The sequence below is a fragment of the Oncorhynchus kisutch genome, linkage group LG21 (assembly GCF_002021735.2).
Source record: "Oncorhynchus kisutch isolate 150728-3 linkage group LG21, Okis_V2, whole genome shotgun sequence".
Taxonomy (NCBI): domain Eukaryota; kingdom Metazoa; phylum Chordata; class Actinopteri; order Salmoniformes; family Salmonidae; genus Oncorhynchus; species Oncorhynchus kisutch.
This window is the reverse complement of record NC_034194.2, coordinates 19993657-20013689: the sequence shown is the minus strand read 5'-3', so window position 1 is coordinate 20013689 and position 20033 is coordinate 19993657. Positions and strand designations below refer to the sequence as shown.

Below are 20033 nucleotides of genomic sequence, written 5' to 3'. Positions count from 1 at the left end.
TTGGCAATGACAGAGGTCAAACGTTTTCTGTAAGTCTTCACAAGGTTTTCACACACTGTTGCTGGTATTTTGGCCCATTCCTCCATGCAGATCTCCTCTAGAGCAGTGATGTTTTGGGGCTGTTGCTGGGCAACACGGACTTTCAACACCTTCCAAAGATTTTCTATGGGGTTGAGATCTGGAGACTGACTACCTTGAAATGCTTCTTACGATGCCACTCCTTCGTTGCCCGGGCGGTGTGTTTGGGATCATTGTCATGCTGAAAGACCCAGCCACGTTTCATCTTCAATGCCCTTGCTGATGGAAGGAGGTTTTCACTCAAAATCTCACGATACATGGCCCCATTCATTCTTTCCTTTACACGGATCAGTCGTCCTGGTCCCTTTGCAGAAAAACAGCCCCAAAGCATGATGTTTCCACCCCCATGCTTCACAGTAGGTATGGTGTTCTTTGGATGCAACTCAGCATTCTTTGTCCTCCAAACACGACGAGTTGAGTTTTTACCAAAATGTTCTATTTTGGTTTCATCTGACCATATGACATTCTCCCAATATTTTTCTCCAAATGCTCTCTAGCAAACTTCAGACGGGCCTGGACATGTACTGGCTTAAGCACCCCCTGCACTGCAGGATTTGAGTCCCTGGTGGGGTAGTGTGTTACTGATGGTAGGCTTTGTTACTTTGGTCCCAGCTCTCTGCAGGTCATTCACAAGGTCCCCCCGTGTGGTTCTGGGATTTTTGCTCACCGTTCTTGTGATCATTTTGATCCCACAGGGTGAGATCTTGCGTGGAGCCCCAGATCGAGGGAGATTATCAGTGGTCTTGTATGTCTTCCATTTCCTAATAAGTGCTCCCACAGTTGATTTCTTCAAACCAAGCTGCTTACCTATTGCAGATTCAGTCTTCCCAGCCTGGTGCAGGTCTACAATGTTGTTTCTGGTGTCCTTTGACAGCTCTTTGGTCTTGGCCATAGTGGAGTTTGGAGTGTGACTGTTTGAGGTTGTGGACAGGTGTCTTTTATACTGATAACAAGTTCAAACAGGTGCCATTAATACAGGTAACGAGTGGAGGACAGAGGAGCCTCTTAAAGAAGAAGTTACAGGTCTGTGAGAGCCAGAAATCTTGCTTGTTTGTAGGTGACCAAATACTTATTTTCCACCATAATTTGCAAAAAAATTCATAAAAAATCCTACAATGTGATTTTCTGGATTTTTTTCTCCTAATTTTGTCTGTCATTAGTTGAAGTGTACCTATGATGAAAATTACAGGCCTCTCTCCTCTTTTTAAGTGGGAGAACTTGCACAATTGGTGGCTGACTAAATACTTTTTTGCCCCACTGTACATTGTTCCATGGATGGAAAGTTGCTTTGTCATTGTTTTTTCAAAGTCAGACGAGAGAATTTAAACATGGCAAGTATAGCCAGTCAGCTGAGAGAAAATTAACCAAATATCTCTTAATTATGTGGAGTAAGATTTCCCAGCAATTATTCAAGTGCTGAAGTGCGTTTTAATGGTCTTAACTCTTAAGAGCTGCTCTTAAACATCTTACTGTGTTTGCCAGAACGGCTGTTGTTTGTGCGTTCGTCCTTGCTTTTGTATGTGTGTGTGTGTGTGTGAGTCACTGAGTTCAAAGTGCACCCTGGCTCAGTGTGGGAGAGCACCCTGTTAGCTCAAAATGTGTCTTGGCGAGCACTCTGCTGGCTCTGGTGCTTGGGGGGAGGGGGGGGGGGGTAAAGGCTTCCCTGGCCTTGGGCCGAGAGAGACCAGAGTGCTGTTGTCGGTTGGTGGCTAAGGGAAACCCCACATCCATCCGAGGTGGAGATCAGCTAGCGGAGTGAAGAATGCACTGGCCATGCCAAAACGGAAAATTAAAGAGAGCTCTCTCAGGGACGTCCAGTGAGGGCGGAATAACATCATGTTACCCATCGGCAGAGCACAGCGACTAGGCTGGAACTCATCCTGAAAAACACACTCTGCCATTAACTGTTATACGTGGGGCTCATAATGCCTTGGCGCCGACCCTTTGCACTTAGTTAGATTGAGACCATCCTAATGATTTGGCAACAGCAGCAGCAGACTCCTTAAACCTCTTCTCTGTACATTTTTAACCATGTTATGACCTTAGAGTCCTTTGTGAACAAGGCATGCAACACACAAGAAGGTTGTCTTTTACCAACACCAGATAGCATATAAGCACGTCATAAGCAATGGCAAACTGCAACATTTTCTCTCATCTTCATGGCAAAATGTGAAGAATAGCAGGAGATGAGCTATAAAACAGCACATTTTTTCTTTCTGCCCCATGGCAAAATGTGTTGTATTGCAGGAAGTTAGCTTTAAAACTGCAAAATGTTCTCACAGTCTCATGGCAAAATGTATAAAATAGCATTACAAATCTGCAAACTTTTCTCTCTGTCCATGGCAAAATGTTTTTGTTGTGTCACGGCTGTTGAAGGTGGAGGACCAAGGTGCAGCGTTGTGAGCGTACATGTTCTCTTTATTTGGAAAATGACACCGAACAAAACAATAAACACTACAAAAACAAACCGTGAAGCTAAAGGCTATGTGCCCTAAACAAAGTCAACTAACCACAAACACAGGTGGGAAAAAGGGCAGCCTAAGTATGGTTCTCAATCAGAGACAACGATAGACAGCTGTCCCTGATTGAGAACCCCACCCGGCCAAAACATAGAACTACACAACATAGAACATAGCATACCCACCCCAACTCACGCCCTGACCAAACCTAAATAGAGACATAAAAAGGATCTCTAAGGTCAGGGCGTGACATGTTGTTGTTGGTTTTTGGGTTGTGGGGCCCCGTGGTGGTAGGTGTTCCCCAGAACACAGCAAGGACAAGGTAACAGGAAGATGGCTTTTAATACCACATGGTACAAAGACTATTCATGGCTGGAATATTCAGAAAGCCAGGACTCACCAATTGTTTTGTATACAGACACTTTTCACTACCCAATGTCCCTCCATCTGCCTTCAAATGATCCTAGAATCGTCCCTGATTTCAGTGTGCTGCTAAGCCTCACCCAAAGCAGCACTTGCCATGCAGTCAGATGTGTATGTCAGTCCCCTTTAGAGCACAGCCTGGAACCAGTTACATATACCCTCAAGCTTCAGTAGCAGTAAGTGAAATATTACTCCTGGACTAATTTACAGATTCAATGGAGACTCTCCCTGACTCTCTTTCTCTCACTAACAGGCATTCATTCAGTCCCCAGTTCAGCTCAGACCACACTGAACCCTGAGGTGTCCCAATGCCATAATGACCATAATATGTACATAGGATATAATCTACTAAATTGATCATATAGTTGAAGTCAGAAGTTTACATACACTTAGTTTGAAGTCATTAAAACTAGTTTTTCAACCACTCTACAAATTTCTTGATAACAAACTATAGTTTTGGCAAGTCAGTTAGGACATCTACTTACTTAAGTCCTTTTTCCAACAATTGTTTACAGACAGATTATTTCACTTATAATTCCCTGTATCACAATTCCAGTAGGTCAGAAGTTTACATACACTAAGTATGTCAGTGCCTTTAAACAGCTTGGAAAATTTCAGAAAATGATGTCATGGCTTTAGAAGCTTCTGATAGGCTAATTGACATAATTTGAGTCAATTGGAGGTGTACCTGTGGATGTATTTCAAGGCCTACCTTCAAACTCAGTGCCTCTTTGCTTGACATCATGGGAAAATCAAAAGAAATCAACCAAGACCTCAAAAAAAATTGTAGACCTCCACAAGTCTGGTTCATCCTTGGGAGCATTTTCCAAACGCCTGTAGGTACCACGTTCATCTTTACAAACAATAGTATGCAAGTATAAACACCAAGGGACCATGCAGCGGTCATACCGCTCAGGAAGGAGACGTGTTCTGTCTCCTAGAGATGAACGTACTTTGGTGCGAAAAGTGCAAATCACTCCCAGAACAACAGCAAAGGACCTGGTGAAGATGCTGGAGGAAACAGGTACAAAAGTATCTACAGTAAAACGAGTCCTATGTCGACATAACCTGAAAGGCTGCTCAGCAAGGAAGAAGCCACTGCCCCAAAAACCGCCATAAAAAAGCCAGATTACGGTTTGCAACTGCACATGGGTACAAAGATGGTACTTTTTGGAGAAATATCCTCTGGTCTGATGAAACAAACATAGAACTTGGGTCTTCCAAATGGATAATGACCCCAAGCATACTTCCAAAGTTGTGGCAAAATGGCTTCAGGACAACAAAGTCAAGGTATTGGAGTAGCCATCACAAAGCCCTGACCTCAATCCTATAGAACATTTGTGGGCAGAACTGAAAAAGTGTGTGCGAGCAAGGAGGCCTACAAACCTGACTCAGTTACACCAGCTCTGTCAGGAGGAATGGGCCAAAATTCACCCAACTTATTGTGGGATGGTTGTGGAAGGCTACCCGAAACGTTTGACCCAAGTTAAACAATTTAAAGGCAATGCTACCAAATACGAATTGAGTATATGTAAACTTCTGACCGACTGGGAACGTGATGAAAGAAATTAAAGCTGAAATAAATTATTCTCCCTACTATTATTCTGACATTTCACATTCTTAGAATAAAGTGATCCTAACTGACCTAAGACAGGGAATTTTTACTAGGATTAAATGTCAGGAATTGTGAAAAACTGAGTTTAAATGTATTTGGCTAAGGTGTATGTAAACTTCCGACTTCAACTGTACATTGACTATCAAGTTTTCATAGTTTACAGGTGGAAGACATACACTTGGGGGGCTGAGAAAATATACCTTCCAGTATATTTGTGATATTCAGTCTAACAAACAGCTGTCATTTAAGACAATAGTTAAAAGGTGGCTTTTAGATACTTATTATACTTATTAAAAGGGATATTCAATATTAAATACATTTTATTGTCAAACTCTAGAATTGCAGGAACTTTTTTATGGAAATATTAATGTGCATCATTATAATAAAACTCAGTCTTCATCTTTTGTGTCTTGATTTAAATAAATATGCATGTGTGCATCATTATAATAACTCAGTATTTTGTATCTTAATATTTGCCTTGAAATACTTTCATTAATGATGGTGATGACTTATTCTTCCACTTATACTGTTGTTTTTTAAAATACCCCTCCATATACCCATCAAGAGAGGCATCATAAGTCATGTCAAACTGTGTAGAATTGCATGAAATGCATTTTAAAATGTCAAAACAAATTCTGGGTAATCCCCGGACACCCCTTCTACTGTTCGCCCTTCTCCCCTCCCTTGGTCTCTATTATTCCTGTGGTCTGTAATAATTATGTGGTATATGCTAATATTAGTTAAGATGTGCGCCTGACTGTGACCATCTCTTGAGAGAAAAAATCTCTGTTTTAACCATAAGCTGCTAAAATAATACACTCAACTACATTAGTGATTGACAGGAAAAGGAGTAAAATGTTAAAGTGTGGTGGGTTGGATTCTGAATAGATAATAAATGAACAATGACATTCATGCACAACAGAGCACTGTTCTGTTTTTTTCTCTCTTGTAATACTACAGTGTTTGCTATGAAAACAGACTGAGTACTGTGCAAGGAACACAACACAGTGTAGGTTTACTCAAAGCATCCTCTGTTTTACCATCCATACAGCACAAGTCATGGAAGAAGATCAAGAACATGGTCCACTGGTCTCCGTTCGTCATGTCCTTCAAGAAGAAGTACCCTTGGATCCAGCTGGCGGGTCATGCAGGTAGGCCTTGACAACGCTGCTTCTGGAATGTGGGGATTCTGGGATAAGGCTATGGATGGAATGTGTGTTCTGTGTTCCGCTCTCTTTCTCCCGGCTGGATTTGATACGCTACAGAGACCATTGTGTTTGGAATTCAAATATAGTCTCATGCTAAGCATCGGGGATAAACTTGTACATCATATATTCAAAGGCTCAGTACTACAATTCTGGCATAGCTAAGAGTTTCATAATATTAGTATTTACTTTAACTAGGCTACCTGTAATTGAATATTTCACTCAGAATCAGATAAGACTTTTTCTTTAGCAACAGGACCAAGCAATGTAAACCAGGCCTACAACCTCTACTGTAGTTTGTCTAAATGTTTTTATTGCATGTGATGGTTCCTCTCAGGCAGTTTCAAGGCGGGGGCTAACGGGCGGATCCTGAAGAAGCACTGTGACTGTGAGCAGCGCTGCCTAGACTGGCTGATGAATGACGTGCTGCGGCCCTACGTACCGGCCTACCACGGAGACGTGGAGAAGGACGGGGAGAAGTACAACCAGATGGACGACCTGCTCTCTGAGTTCGACCTGCCCTGCGTCATGGACTGCAAGATGGGCGTCAGGTGAGTGTCGGACACTGGAATGACACACTTTCATAGGCAGGTGCATCTCTGCGTTGAAGTTGCAATTAGGCACAGATCTAATCTCAGTTAAACGGCATGGTAACTCTCAGATCTCTTTGTTCCGGTTTGACAGGTTAGGGTAAGGTCCAATATTTAGTCAGGCAGACATCCATTAGGCCTAGCACCGAGGAATGACCATCACCCTCCCCTACAGTGAAGAGATCGTCCTGTAGCTAGCAGACAGACAGCTGGCCCCTCTCTCACACCATGGCTTAAATCAGCCTGTTGGGAAAGTGTTGTGAATCCAATTCCATTCCTTTGGGTTAATTATTTGGCTGTTGAACTCCACATATGTGTTACAGTTGTCAAACTCTCCCTTGTTAAGTTTGCATCAGATGTATACCATATACGGGTTATAATTGTTCTCTCCTTAGCTACTTTGTAATGTTATTAGTGACCAGTGAAGTATTGGAGTGTCTTCCGAGCCACTTTAAACTGTATGCTAACAGGTCAGGCCTGTTTTGATACAGTATCCTATATTGCTGAAATTAATAGCTGTGTTGCTCTCTCCCTCTCCTCTCTTTTCCTCTCTAGCACAGCTTTGTGTGCTCATGTGAACATTCTCTGGAAGGGCACTGCATTGCAGAGATGGACAGAGTTAGAGATAACCAGATGGCCAGGATATTAGCAAATTATAAACCGGCCTGTCCAAACACAACAATGTGGTGCAGCTCTAACAGGCTAAAGCCTGGCCTGTTATTGAGGTAGCTGGCTGCTGCAGCACGAATCAGAATTTGAATCTGCAAAGGAAAGGTTGAGAAAACAGAGGCCCTTATTCAGGGTTGAACTGAGGAAAAGGGAACCCCTCCTGTCTTCTAAAATATATTATGTGATTATAAAACAGTTGCTCTTCATTCACATGTTGGCTCCTGGGATATGATCACTCACTATAGCCACGACAATACTATCACAACCTTTTCAAACAAGAATTATCGTTATTGTATTGGACAATGTTTGTATTCCAAGATATAAAGAGTACAAATATCCTTTATATTGTCCCATAAAAGGACATTTATTTTGTTGCTGGACTGGTAACACCATAAAACCATAAAATCCCATTCAACAAGTCAGTACCAAACAGATAGGAATGAGTGAGTAATCTCTTTTGCTTCTCTGTCCACCAAAGGACATACCTGGAAGAGGAACTGGCCAAGGCCCGTAAAAAGCCCAGTCTAAGGAAGGACATGTACCAGAAGATGGTGGAGGTTGACCCCCTGGCGCCCACACCGGAGGAGCAGGAGCAGCAGGCGGTCACCAAGCCCCGCTACATGAAGTGGAGAGAGACCATCAGCTCCACCGCTACACTAGGCTTCCGCATCGAGGGCATCAAGGTGAGGACAGCTGGACTGCTGTGTGAATGGACACTACAATGCATCGTGATATACAGTAAAGTGATGCATTGTAACGTTTACATTTCAGTAATTTAGCAGACGCGCTTATCCAAAGCAACTTATAGGAGCAATTAGGGTTAAGTGCCTTGGTCAAGGGCATATCGACAGATTTTCACCTTGTCACTCGGGTATTCAAACCAGCGACCTTTCAGTTACCTGCCCCATGCTCTTAACCGCTAGGCTACCTGCCATCATACTCTCGAAAACTCACTTAACAGTAAATTGTTGAGAAAATTAAACACTATAGGGAAGATGACAAAATCCTGCACATGCCAGTCTGTACATTCTGTAGTTACTAGTCAAAATTATAAATGGTGAAAAAAAGATCTCAAAATCTACCCATAAGGAAAAAAGTTATAATGGGAAATTGAGTGTGTAATTCTGCTTGTAAGGGCTGACCATGATGGTCCTGCTTGGTTTGCATACAGACAACCTGCAGTCGCCCCTTAATAGCATTCCTCATACTAAGGGTTGCCAGGCCCAACAGGGGGGGATCCCTTCTCTTTAGTCTCAGTGTGTATAGGCTGTGTTGAGTGTTTTTGTCACAAATAGGGCCTGCTTGTGACACTTCTATTGACAGTAACATCAGTTGCTGAAGCATCCCATTCACTCCCACACACCATCAGTCTCCTCCAAGCTGACATGAATAGATTCAGTGCAGCAGACATACAGCCAGATGGTCTGATCGTGTGATTCTGCCTCAGTAAAGCTAAGCATACTAATAGTCTTATTTGTAAAAAGCTGGGAGCAACAACAACAAAAAAGAGCATATCTGCAGCATATCCTTCCTAGGCAATTAGATTCCATGAGGGTAGTCTAATACCTCCGAAAGCCAAGAGGGAGACATCCTGGCCATGTTTGGGCCGTAACACCGTCTTCCAGAATTTGTCTCCTCTAATGAGGGCCTGTGGTTTGACTCTGGAGGGCTACAGACAGATGTGCTGGATGAATAGTTCAGACTGGACCGGCAGTGTAGGGAGCAGCGGCAGGGCTGTCCAGAGTTTTCCACTCCAACCATGTCCATAGATGGCCTCGGCCCGCGGGGCTCCTCTGGCTCTCTCTGTTGTCATGACATCAGGGGTTGCCCTCGGAGACTGTGTGTGGAATCAAAAGGCTCTCTGAGTTTTTTGAGTGCACACAGCTGCTATTGTGTCTGTTGGGTCCCAGCTCAATGCCCATATTATTGTCTGCTTGCATATTAATGTTTGACAGACACTCTTATCCACAGTTACAGTTAGTGCATTCATCTTAAGACATTCATCTTAAGCTAGTTGAGACAACCTCCTACATTATTTATATATATATATATATACACAAAAGTGGGTGGACACCCCTTCAAATTAGTGGATTCGGCTATTTCAGCCACACCCGTTGATGACAGGTGTATAAAATAGAGCACACAGCCATGCAATCTTTATTGACAAACATTGGCAGTAGAATGGCCCGTACTGAAGAGCTCAGTGACTTTCAACGTGGCACCGTCATAGGATGCCACCTTTCCAACAAGTCAGTTTGTCAAATTTCTGCCCTGCTAGGGCTGCCCCGGTCAACTGTAAGTGCTGTTATTGTGAAGTGGAAACGCCTAGGAGCAACAAAGTCTCAGCCGCGAAGGGGTAGGCCACACAAGCTCACAGAATGAGACCACTGAGTGCTGAAGCGTGTAGCATGTAAAAATCGTCTGTCCTCTGTTGCAACACTCACTACCAAGTTCCAAACTGCGTCTGGAAGTAACGTCAGCACAATAACTGTTCGTCGGGAGCTTAATGAAATGGGTTTCCATAGTGGAGCTGCCGCACACAAGCCTAAGATGACCTTGCACAATGCCAAGCGTCAGCTGGAGTGGTGCAAAGCTCGCCGCCATGGGACTCTGGAGCAGGGGGAACGTTTTTTCTGGAGTGATGAATCACGCTTCACCATCTGGCAGTCCAACGGACAAATCTGGGTTTGGCGGATGCCAGGAGAACACTACCTACCCGAATGCATAGTGCATAATGCATAATGCATAGTGCCAACTGTAAAGTTTGGTGGATGAGGATACTGGTCTGGGGCTGTTTTTCATGGTTCGAGCTATGCCACTTAGTTCCAGTGAATGGAAATTTTAACGCTACAGCATACAATGACATTCTAGACGATTCTGTGCTTCCAACTTTGTGGCAACAGTTTGGGGTAGGCTCTTTCCTGTTTCAGCATGACAATGCCCCCATGCACAAAGCAAGGTCCATACAGAAATGGTTTGTCGAGATCGGTGTGGAAGAACTTGACTGCCCTGCACAGACCTCAACCCCATTGAACACCTTTGAGATGAATTGGAACGCCGACTGCGAGCCAGGCCTAATCGCCCAACATCAGTGCCCGACCTCACTAGTGCTCTTGTGGCTGAGTGAAATCAAGTCCCTGCAGCGATGTTCCAACATCTAGTGGAAAGCCATCCCAGAAGAGTGGAGGCTGTCATAGCAGTAAAGGGGGGACCAACTTCATATTAGTGATTTTGGAATGAGATGTTTGACAAGCAGGTGTCCATGGTCATGTAGTGTATCTACTGAGACAGTAAAGCACAGCTTTGTTGTTGTGTTTGAATATGTGCACATTAAGTATGTGAAGACGTGTCCTGCTGTCTAAGCAATATGATGCAAAACATTGGGCCACTTTCCTGTTTTGTTCACCTCTTGCAGCAGGGTTTTCCTGTGTAGAGAAATGCCTACAGTATGTAGAATGGTATAGTAAGTTCCACGTTATGGGTCTGACTTTTGAAGTTATTTTGCCTCCCCTTGAATGATAGAGGTCTCAGACATAATATAATGTTGGAGGCCCCATCCTCAGCTCTTTCTTTCCCTTCCTCTTTGCAGAAGGAAGACGGGACGGTAAACAGAGACTTTAAAAAGACCAGGAGCAGGGAGCAAGTGACAGAGGCATTCACTGACTTTGTCAAAGGAAACCAGAACATCCTGGTGAGTGTGTGTGCATGTGTGTGTGAGTCTTTCAGTGTGTGTGTGTGTGTGTGTGTGTGTGTGAGAGTGTGTGCGTGTGTGCCTCCATCTATGTGTCTGTGAGCCAGAGCCCCCTACCTCTGTGACAGACCTCCTTCCCACTTCGTCACAGTCTAAAAACCTCTGGAGGGAGCTCCCATGGACTTCCCCCTCTCTAATGGCCCAGGAAGTGAGGTCATAGCCGGGGAGGCTGTGTGTGATGTGGGCCTCCCAGGGTTCTGGAAACAGGGCAGGGAAAGGGAAAGTAAAGAGAAAGGGGGATACCTAGTCAGTTGTACAACGGAATGCATTCAACTGAAATGTGTCTTCCGCATTTAATCCAACCCGAAACTAAACAATCAAAAAAGATTTCCTCCATTCCATTCAAACAAGATTTCCTCCATTCCATTCCACATTGGTTTGTCATGTGTTTATCTGGCACCACTAGGCTCAAGCCAAGGCTGGCAAGCCCAGCCAAACCCACTATCTCTGTCATTGTGTGGTGGGCCTTGGCCCCACTGTTGTGTACTTAACTGTCACTCATGTGTGGTCTTTATCTCTCTCTCTACTGAGCTGATCTGTTGGCCAATAAGGTTTGCACTATGGAGTTATTAAAATTCACACAATGGTCTGTTTATGAGTAACGTTGTGTAATGAATACAGATTTCAATTCAGTTCAATTTTGTGGTATTTCTAACATAGTTTGTACATGAAATAACACACTTTCACCTTGAGCCTTGAATTAATGAAAGCTTTCCCACATCTCCCTGGGTAGATTGAATAATACCTATTTTGTTCTCGCCTGTCTGTTTTCAGAACTGTTATCTGGACAGACTGAAGGAAATCATGAACACTCTGGAAATATCAACCTTCTTCAAGACCCACGAGGTAAAAAAAAAATATTTTTGTCCTCCGCTGGTATTTTATCTACAGTTGTAACATTTACTGAAATGAACGCATTTGAGATCCGCCCATATACCACTCAACTGATACAGGAGGCTACAATCTGGGAAGTGGAAATACATGAACAATGGCATCTATACAAACACCAACTAATCACAGGACATTGTTATTCCAAACAGGAAGCGTTATCAGGCTCAGGCACGTGAACTGATAGGGCTCAACCGATGCCTAAGTACATGCCCTTTGCCCCCCAATGACAAAGTGCCCTTGCAGCTCGGTGGATTTAAGACATTTTATGTATTACTTTTTAATTACATTTTAAATGTAACGAATTGCACATCAAACTAGCTAATTTCATAAGCTCTCGAATATCAGAAAAGGGCCCCCTCCCCCGCCCCAAGAGCTCACTCGTCTGACTTGCATGCAGTGGCCATTGGCACCGGGAATGGAGACTTGAATACTGGTAGGAGGCTACTTTTGAGTTGGATCTGTCCTATGTGTCTCTGACTGTTAGTGACAAAGAATGGGGCATTTCCGCTGCTTCTTAGTAAGATGCAGATTTCAGCTGCAATTAAGTTAAAACAAGTTTGTTTCAATAGCATAGCTGACTATTACATCATCATTCACTCTGATCAGATGATATTTATTTAACTAGGAAAGTCAGTTAAGAACAAATTATTATTTACAATGATGGCCGACACCGACCAAACCCTAACGACGCTGGGCCAATTGTGCACCATCCTATTGGACTCCCAATCACGGCCAGTTGTGATACAGCCTGGAATCAAACCAGGGTCTGTAGGGACGCCTCTAGCACTGAGATGCTGTGCCTTAGACTGCTGCGCCACAAGGGAGGCCAAATAGGTAGACACTCTTCCCGATGTCAATCATCTAGGCCTAGGAGTCACTGGCATTAGCTTGCTTACAATGTGTGATGATGGCTGTTGTTGCAGATAGCCCCCCTTCTTGGTGCTGTGGCGTTTCAGAGGAAATGTTGAGACACAGGCCCTTGAACAAACCTCCCAGGAATAACCTATGTATGTTAACCCCTCAGATATACCTACTGTATGTGAAACCAGTGGGTCTTTATAGTAACATTTGATCTAACTCAGGAATAGCTGATCAATAAGGTTATTTGGACTCACATTTGACATCAACATTCTGTCCAGACATACTGTAGTAAGACCATAGAGATGTATAGAGATCGCAACGATGTATCTGTGCCATTATGTTAGTCAATTTTCTTCTTCTTTTGATGTTTGAAAAAAGTGTAAAGCTAATATTGTTGACTTACTGCCACCTGCAGTGCTGGAGTCTTGAATCCAATCTTGTGTTTCATTTGTTGTGACCACTAGATGGCCGTCATAGCTTAAAGCTGTTAAACTAGGCAAACCAATTTGAAGAAGAAGATGAGGCTCTGATCATTGGCTGATAGCTCCCAACCCATAGAAATCCCCACCCAGTCGACTACTTTAAAATGGAGGAAGCCCTCAATGGCTAAAACGGGTTATTTCCAAGTAATGAGCTCTGTACATCTCTATGAGTAAGACACACCTGTAAAATGTAATCATCTGGATTGCACTTGTACAGTATAATGTTTTTTCCCTGTCAATGCCTTAATGAGTATTTAACTACAGAAAGCATAGGATCATTACATCAAATAAGTATCTGAACCTCCAAGTCATAAGGTAAAGTTTAACAGTAAAAGAATGTGTACGGTGTAAGTACATTGAAGGATGTTGATTTAATGGGCAGTTATTTACTCAATGCCGATAACAACCTTTACATGATTATATATGGCGATATAGACCATACAAAATTCTTCATTAGGCTTCTCCCTCTTTATTCTTAGATGGCTACCATACACACATTTCAAATACATTTTAAAATGATGTCTTAGCCTATTCTAAACAGGGGGAAAGTGTTATTTTAACTGCTAGTTTATGTATTTGGTGCTGACAGAGATCTCAGTGTTTTGAGGGCTAAGATGGATCCCTCTCTCCTTCTCTTCTTCCCCAGGTGATTGGCAGCTCACTGCTGTTCGTCCACGACAAGCGGGAGCAGGCCAAGGTGTGGATGATAGACTTTGGGAAGACCACCCCTCTGCCTGAGGGACAGGTCCTGAGTCACAGAGCCACCTGGGAGGAAGGCAACCGTGAGGACGGCTACCTCTATGGCCTGGACCACCTTATAGACATTCTCACCCAAATGGTGGTGACCCCAGAGCCAGACTCACTCTGAGAGGACCGTCCTGTCACCTCTGTCAACCCCTCCCCACCTCGACCCTACCCCCCCTGACAGGACAACCACCTCGCACTACAGTGACGCCTCTGGCGTCCCCAAAAAGCTACCCCATCTCTCTGTCCCTCCCTTATTCCCCCTCTCCCTGGCCCCAGAAAACAAACTGTAACCACACAAGTGAAATGTGATCACTGTTTTGTGTAAACTTGTAGATTCTGTACATACTGCTGTACAGTGTGTTTCTGTTCTGATGAGACCATGGGTTAGGTTCTTTCTCTGCAGCTAGTCCCGTGACAAGCCTTATTGAGATTTTAGTTGGTTTTGTTTAATGAGGGTTCTCTAAAATATTTTAGTGTTAGCTAACATTGTAGAGCACTTTCTTGCTTTCATAGAGGATTACATTTCTTATGAGTTACAACTTCTATGGTGCTTGGCCTTGTGGTGAAAGAGAGACCATTGAAATAGTTATATTCAGCAGTCGGGCACTTCCTGTGTTTTTAAACTAACATACAATTTAACATTGACAGAAAATGTCAAGGGTCAATATTACCCTTTTTAGCTGATAGGATTGCCATATTCCATTTCCTTTATATGATTGTATTTGTGACCCCCTTTCCAGAATTCTCCAATGTTTATAATTAGTTTGTTTCTCATTGTGTTACAAAAGCTATTGTAATAGTGCACTTGAGACTGTGTGCCGTGATGTGCCTGTCTATATTCATTTCAGTGCCTTCAGAGTGAAAGTAGAGAAGGTTGCATGAGTAGATTGCCCTCCGATATGCACTAAGAACCTATTTTATAAGGCTAATGTTGACATTCCTGGAATCAACCATTGAGGAGTGACTATCAGTTCAGAGGTAAATGTACATGAAGCAGAGGGAGTAGGCGACTGCCTGGTCTCTAACAGGAAGTGGCCCTTAACCAAGTAAGAATGAGTTTGCATTCTAAATATTCCAAGTTCTTCAGCCATTCAGAACACTTAAAAAAGACCAGGTTTTATTCTCTTATTGTCATGATTCCCTTAGTCAGAGGTGGCATCACCTGTGATACTCTGTCATTAATGTATATGGCCTAGCATTGTACACCCATAATAATCACTGCTCTTGAATGAACCCATCCCATCCTGTTTTCCAAGGAACCTGTTCTTGAGGGGAGTTTGTTATTGTGCACAAGGCAGCTTGTGATTGCTGTTTGCATGGCTATTTGCTATTCAAATCTACCATTCCTGCCTCTTGCCCAAACATCCTGAGGTGGCAAACAAAACTAATGGGATTTCTGTCTATTGGCTAGCAGGTTTATAAACAGGGAGACACTGTCATCATTGTCTGATTGTATTGAATTAGCATGTTTTGGTGACAATCACACACGCATGACATGGACCATAGAAAGAGTGACTGACATTGTATGGTAGGTTTTTTTAATGGCAGTTAATACCATTTTTTATATGTTGTTTAGCTTACGTTAATCATTTAATAGTAATTTCCCTTTAATAGCCATATTAGATACAATATTCTCAGTTAGGAGAGTGAAGTGAGGGTGTCCTTGTTTTGTAATGACGGCTCTCTCACCTTTATCTGAGGGACTGAGAGGGGTGTGGTGTGGTGTGTTAGAATGGCAAACATAATGTCCCAAGGAAACAGGGCTCACTTCTCCAAGGCCTTCAATTGGTTGAGGCAGATGATCCTAGCAGGACAAAATAGACAAATAGTTTTGACCAATACTCTAGGTGTCAAACTTGTCTTGTCTTTGAGTGCCATCAAACTACTTTACCGATGTAGCAGGGATAACCATCAACTTGACACTTAAAAAAAGGAATTCAATTGGTAAATTGAGAGTGAAACTATAGGCCTACTGCATTAGACCAGAAAGCACAGACATAAAGAGTGGAGTGCCCTCTGCTGTTACTGAATTGTATTACACTGAGCAGCATAAAACAAATGACATGAGTGTATTTTACAGAAACACATTTTGACTTTGATTTAAAAATGTTGCCTTCATTCTCTTACTTCAATATTTCTGGAGTACCTTCTTTCAAATCCCTACGTTGTCATTGTGCTTGTAGTTTTTGTGTAGTCTCTTAGAATGATGTACTCATGACCATATTTATTTCTTTGTGACACTTGCACAAGAACACTAAATGTAGCTAGCTGCATGTGATTTTTTTTTTTTTTACAATCCTGTAATTTTGCTTAAACTCAGTCATGATATAATCATTTAGTAGGTCACTGTAACATAGGCCCGACTCACTGCTTCTTACAATGTGTAAATCATACTGTATGTTTTAGAGATGAACAAGAAGTCTGTGTTCTGTGCACTCTACCAGGTGTTCTTTGTGCCTATGATCTGTGAGACCTAGTTTCGGGCTATGCTGGCCACGGAGTGGTTTGTTGACGTGGAGATTGTCATAGCAATGTCATCTGTCATCCCGGTCCAGGTTGACATGATTGTGTCCTTCGTCTCCTAGCCTTGTGCTGTGACACTGTGGGGATGTTGTGATTGATATACACACACACTGTGCCTTTAGGTCCTCTGGTCATTGTGCTGTCATTACCCATGGATCTTCTTATGTAAATCATGCCATCATGTCAATACTGCAAGCAAAACTACCCACTGGGCACACACTGGTTGAATCAACTTTGTTTCCACGGCATTTCAATGAAATTACGTTGAACCAACGTGGAATAGACGTTGAATTGACGTCTGCCCAGTGGGTATGCTTGGCTGTACAATTTTACCGTAGTAAATTTGAACGGAGTGGTTTAAATGCTACCACTTGTTTGTGCATTTTATTTCAATGTACTGCTCTCTGTCTCGGTTACGGCACATGTAAATTTAGTTATTCCACATGGACTTCTTGTCAAGCACTTTTCACACAACCCGTTCTTAATGAATCTTTACACCATGTCATGTGTGGGACAAATCTCCCTAGCCCCGTTTATACCTGATTCTAACTTGCGTCCTTTGTCTGGATCTTGTCCACATTCTGATTGTGCGCACATTTTTAGACAGGTGTGGACAATCGAAAATCACATTGTGATCTGATTATGATCAGATCATCCTGTCCGCATCCGGAGGTAGTCAGACATGCATTGTGTCTGGATATCTTACAAGTGTAGACAGATCTGGACAGAATCAATATGTGTCTTACATTAAATAAATATATCATATTTTGAAAGAATAGCAGTGAAATAATCTGCTTAAAGGAAGGAACCAGGACATCTAGTCACAATGCAAACACAGTGGATGGATAGCAGACGCATTTTAACCATATGTAGACACATTTCTGGAAATATGGGCACAATCAGAATGAAGAAAAGATCAGGAGAAAAGGACCAATGTTAGCACCAGGTATAAACAGGGCTACTGTCTCTTCATCTCCCTGTTCTGCCTGACCAATTTTCATCTAATAAGAGCCTGTTCAGACATTAGGCCACAAGCACAGGAAGATGTAGCCTAGATAAGGTACATGTAAGGATGTACATGGCAGCATGCTTTCAGATCCCCCCCAGAAAGGAGAAGTGCATCATCCCACCCCTCTGCTCTTCGCTGCATGGTGTTTTTGTCTAAGAATATACCTTTTCTATGGCGTGTTAAATACGCAAACAAGATTATGCTCAGAATATAAACGCAACCGTTCACATGACGACTGAAAGGCACAGAGTCAACAGCACCCTAGCATCACAACAACAATACATGTTTTAAATGTAACATTTATTTAACTAGGCAAGTCAGTTAAGAACAAATTCTTATTTACAATGACAGCCTACCAGGGAACAGTGGGTTGCCTGCCTTGTTCAGGGGCAGAACAACAGATTTTGACCTTGTCAGCTCAGGGATTCAATCCCGAAACCTTTCCGTTACTGGCCCAACACTCTAACCACTACCAATAAAGCATAAAACCACTACCAAGAACCACAACCCTAGATGAGGCAGTCATTTCCAACATGGCATTGTAGCAGATGAAGTGTTGTTAGTATGTACTTCTATAGCTACAGTTTGGCCACCAGCATAGATCAAAACACAAATAATGTCAACACTCCCAAGCACTGGGAGTATAAATATAGATGATTCTAATGCTATAGATTTAACCAAGCAAGTCAGTTAAGAACAAATTCTTATTTACAATGACAGCCAAACCCTAATGACGCTGGGCCAATTGTGTGCTGCCCTATGGGAATCCCAATAACAGCCAGTTGTGACACAGCCTGGAATTGAACCAGGGTCTGGAGTGATGCCTCTAGCACAGAGATGTAGAGCCTTAGACCGCTGTGCCACTCAGGAGTCCATTATGCTGAAGAACATCTCCCACACATTCAACCCAAAGTAGCTTACGCCACAAAATGCACCATTGGTCAATTACTGTATAACAAACTGTTGATTTCCTCTGAAATAGTTACATCACCGAAATAGTACTAGGCTCTTTTGTTTTTAAGATGCACCTGTTGCCACCTAGTGGCCAAACTACACAATACCAAGCAGATCTTACATGTAGATGAAAGGTCAGGGGGCATGAGAAACATCTCCACAAACACAACTCTGAGAGCGCGTCAGAGCTATAGGTCAGTACAAGCACTAGATATATACATATATACATATAAAATACCAGTCAACAGTTTGGACACACCTCCTCATTCCAGGGGTTTCCTTTATTTGGACTATTTTCTACATTGTAGAACAATAGTGAAGACATCAAAACTATGAAATAACACCTATGGAATCATGTAATCAAAAAAGTGTTAAACAAATCAAAATGTATTTTATATTTGAGATTCTTCAAAGGTGCCACCCTTTGTCTTGATGACATGATGCCAGATGTGTTATTTCATAGTTTTGATGTCCACTATTAGTCTACAATGTAGAAAATAGTAAAAAATAAAGAAAAACCCTTATATGAGTAGGTGTGTCCAAATATTTGACTGGGACTGTATATATGTGTTTGTGTGTGTATAACAACAGAGCTAAAACATAAAAACTAGAACATTAAAGTGAGTGTGAGAGGAGGTGGTGTGGTGTGGCTGAGTGAGAATGATCTTATTGAGTTGCTTGGATATTTATTCCCCAAAGCAGGAGGAGAGGACTTCCTTATTTAGTAACGCTTGGCCTGAGTCAGGCTGCTGGCAGGGAGCCTAAGAAATGTTGTTGGTCTGGAGAGAGGGAGGCTTGGAGAGGGGCCATGCATAAAACCCACCCACACATGTTTACATACTATTTGTATATCTACAGCTGTACAACATTTTGGAGAATTTTTTACATTTTGGATTATTATGTGCTTGTTGACATTTAAAGCATTGATTGAAAGGAACTAGCAACATAGGCATTTCGCTGCACACGCCATAACACCTGCTAAACTGTGTAGGCAACCAATACAATTTCATTTGACATCTTCCTCGCTCTTTCTCCTCTCTTCTTCTCTCCTCCGTTACCCATATTTCCACCTGCACTAGGTGCAACATATTGTAGCCAGTAGCTGACGTGTGTAACAGGGTAACCCTTTCTGCCTGTCATCTTGTGAAGTGTCGCTATAACAGGGCTCAGGGCTCATTGTCAGAGACGACAACAGTGACAAGGCAAATCTCAGTCATGGGGCAGGATGGCATGTCAGCTGTCATCAACTGAACTGGATGTAATATGTTTAGAACATTTTAAAAAACGCTACGTTCTATGAATGTTACAAAACTACGAGTAAAGAAAAGGCTTTGAAGTTAGTTTGCGCATTCAGTTTGCTGGGAAGTACAGTTCTGTGAATACACACATCCTTCAACAGAAGTTGGTCATGAATGAACGCAATCTGTCGAGAGAGCTGGCAAGGCTATGTTGTGATGGCTCTCTCCCAGACCTGTGTTTTATTACTGTGGTTTTATAACAGCTCTGGGGGTGGAGGAAGAGATATGACCCCCTCAGATTGACTGATGACAGGCTTTATGTGGCCCTGGTGATACATATTTCACTGGGCTGCCTACAGGAATCAGAAGAGGTTACTGTAAGAGCTTGTGTGTGTGTGTGTGTGTGTGTGTGGGGGGGGGGGGGGGGGGGGGGTACCAGAGGTCCCCACAAGGAAAATCGTCCCTCGTGGGGACCTTTCCCAGGTCCCCATGAGGTCAAAGGCTATTTTAGGCTTATGGGTTAGCGTGTGTGTGCGTG

At 42.8% G+C, this 20033-nt stretch overlaps 1 protein-coding gene across 2 annotated transcripts in view; it reads left to right on the top strand.

Moving 5' to 3' along the window:
• itpkb (inositol-trisphosphate 3-kinase B) overlaps window positions 1–16661 on the top strand; it is a 48334-nt gene extending 31673 nt beyond the window's left edge. For both annotated transcript variants that reach the window (XM_020455153.2, XM_020455152.2), the window contains exons 3-8: window positions 5627–5726; window positions 6118–6331; window positions 7518–7722; window positions 10629–10730; window positions 11565–11636; window positions 13671–16661. In XM_020455153.2, the coding sequence (XP_020310742.1) occupies window positions 5627–5726; window positions 6118–6331; window positions 7518–7722; window positions 10629–10730; window positions 11565–11636; window positions 13671–13892 (915 nt within the window). In that variant the 3' untranslated portion in view covers window positions 13893–16661. The remainder of the gene's footprint in view (window positions 1–5626; window positions 5727–6117; window positions 6332–7517; window positions 7723–10628; window positions 10731–11564; window positions 11637–13670) is intronic.
• Window positions 16662–20033: the final 3372 nt, after the last annotated feature.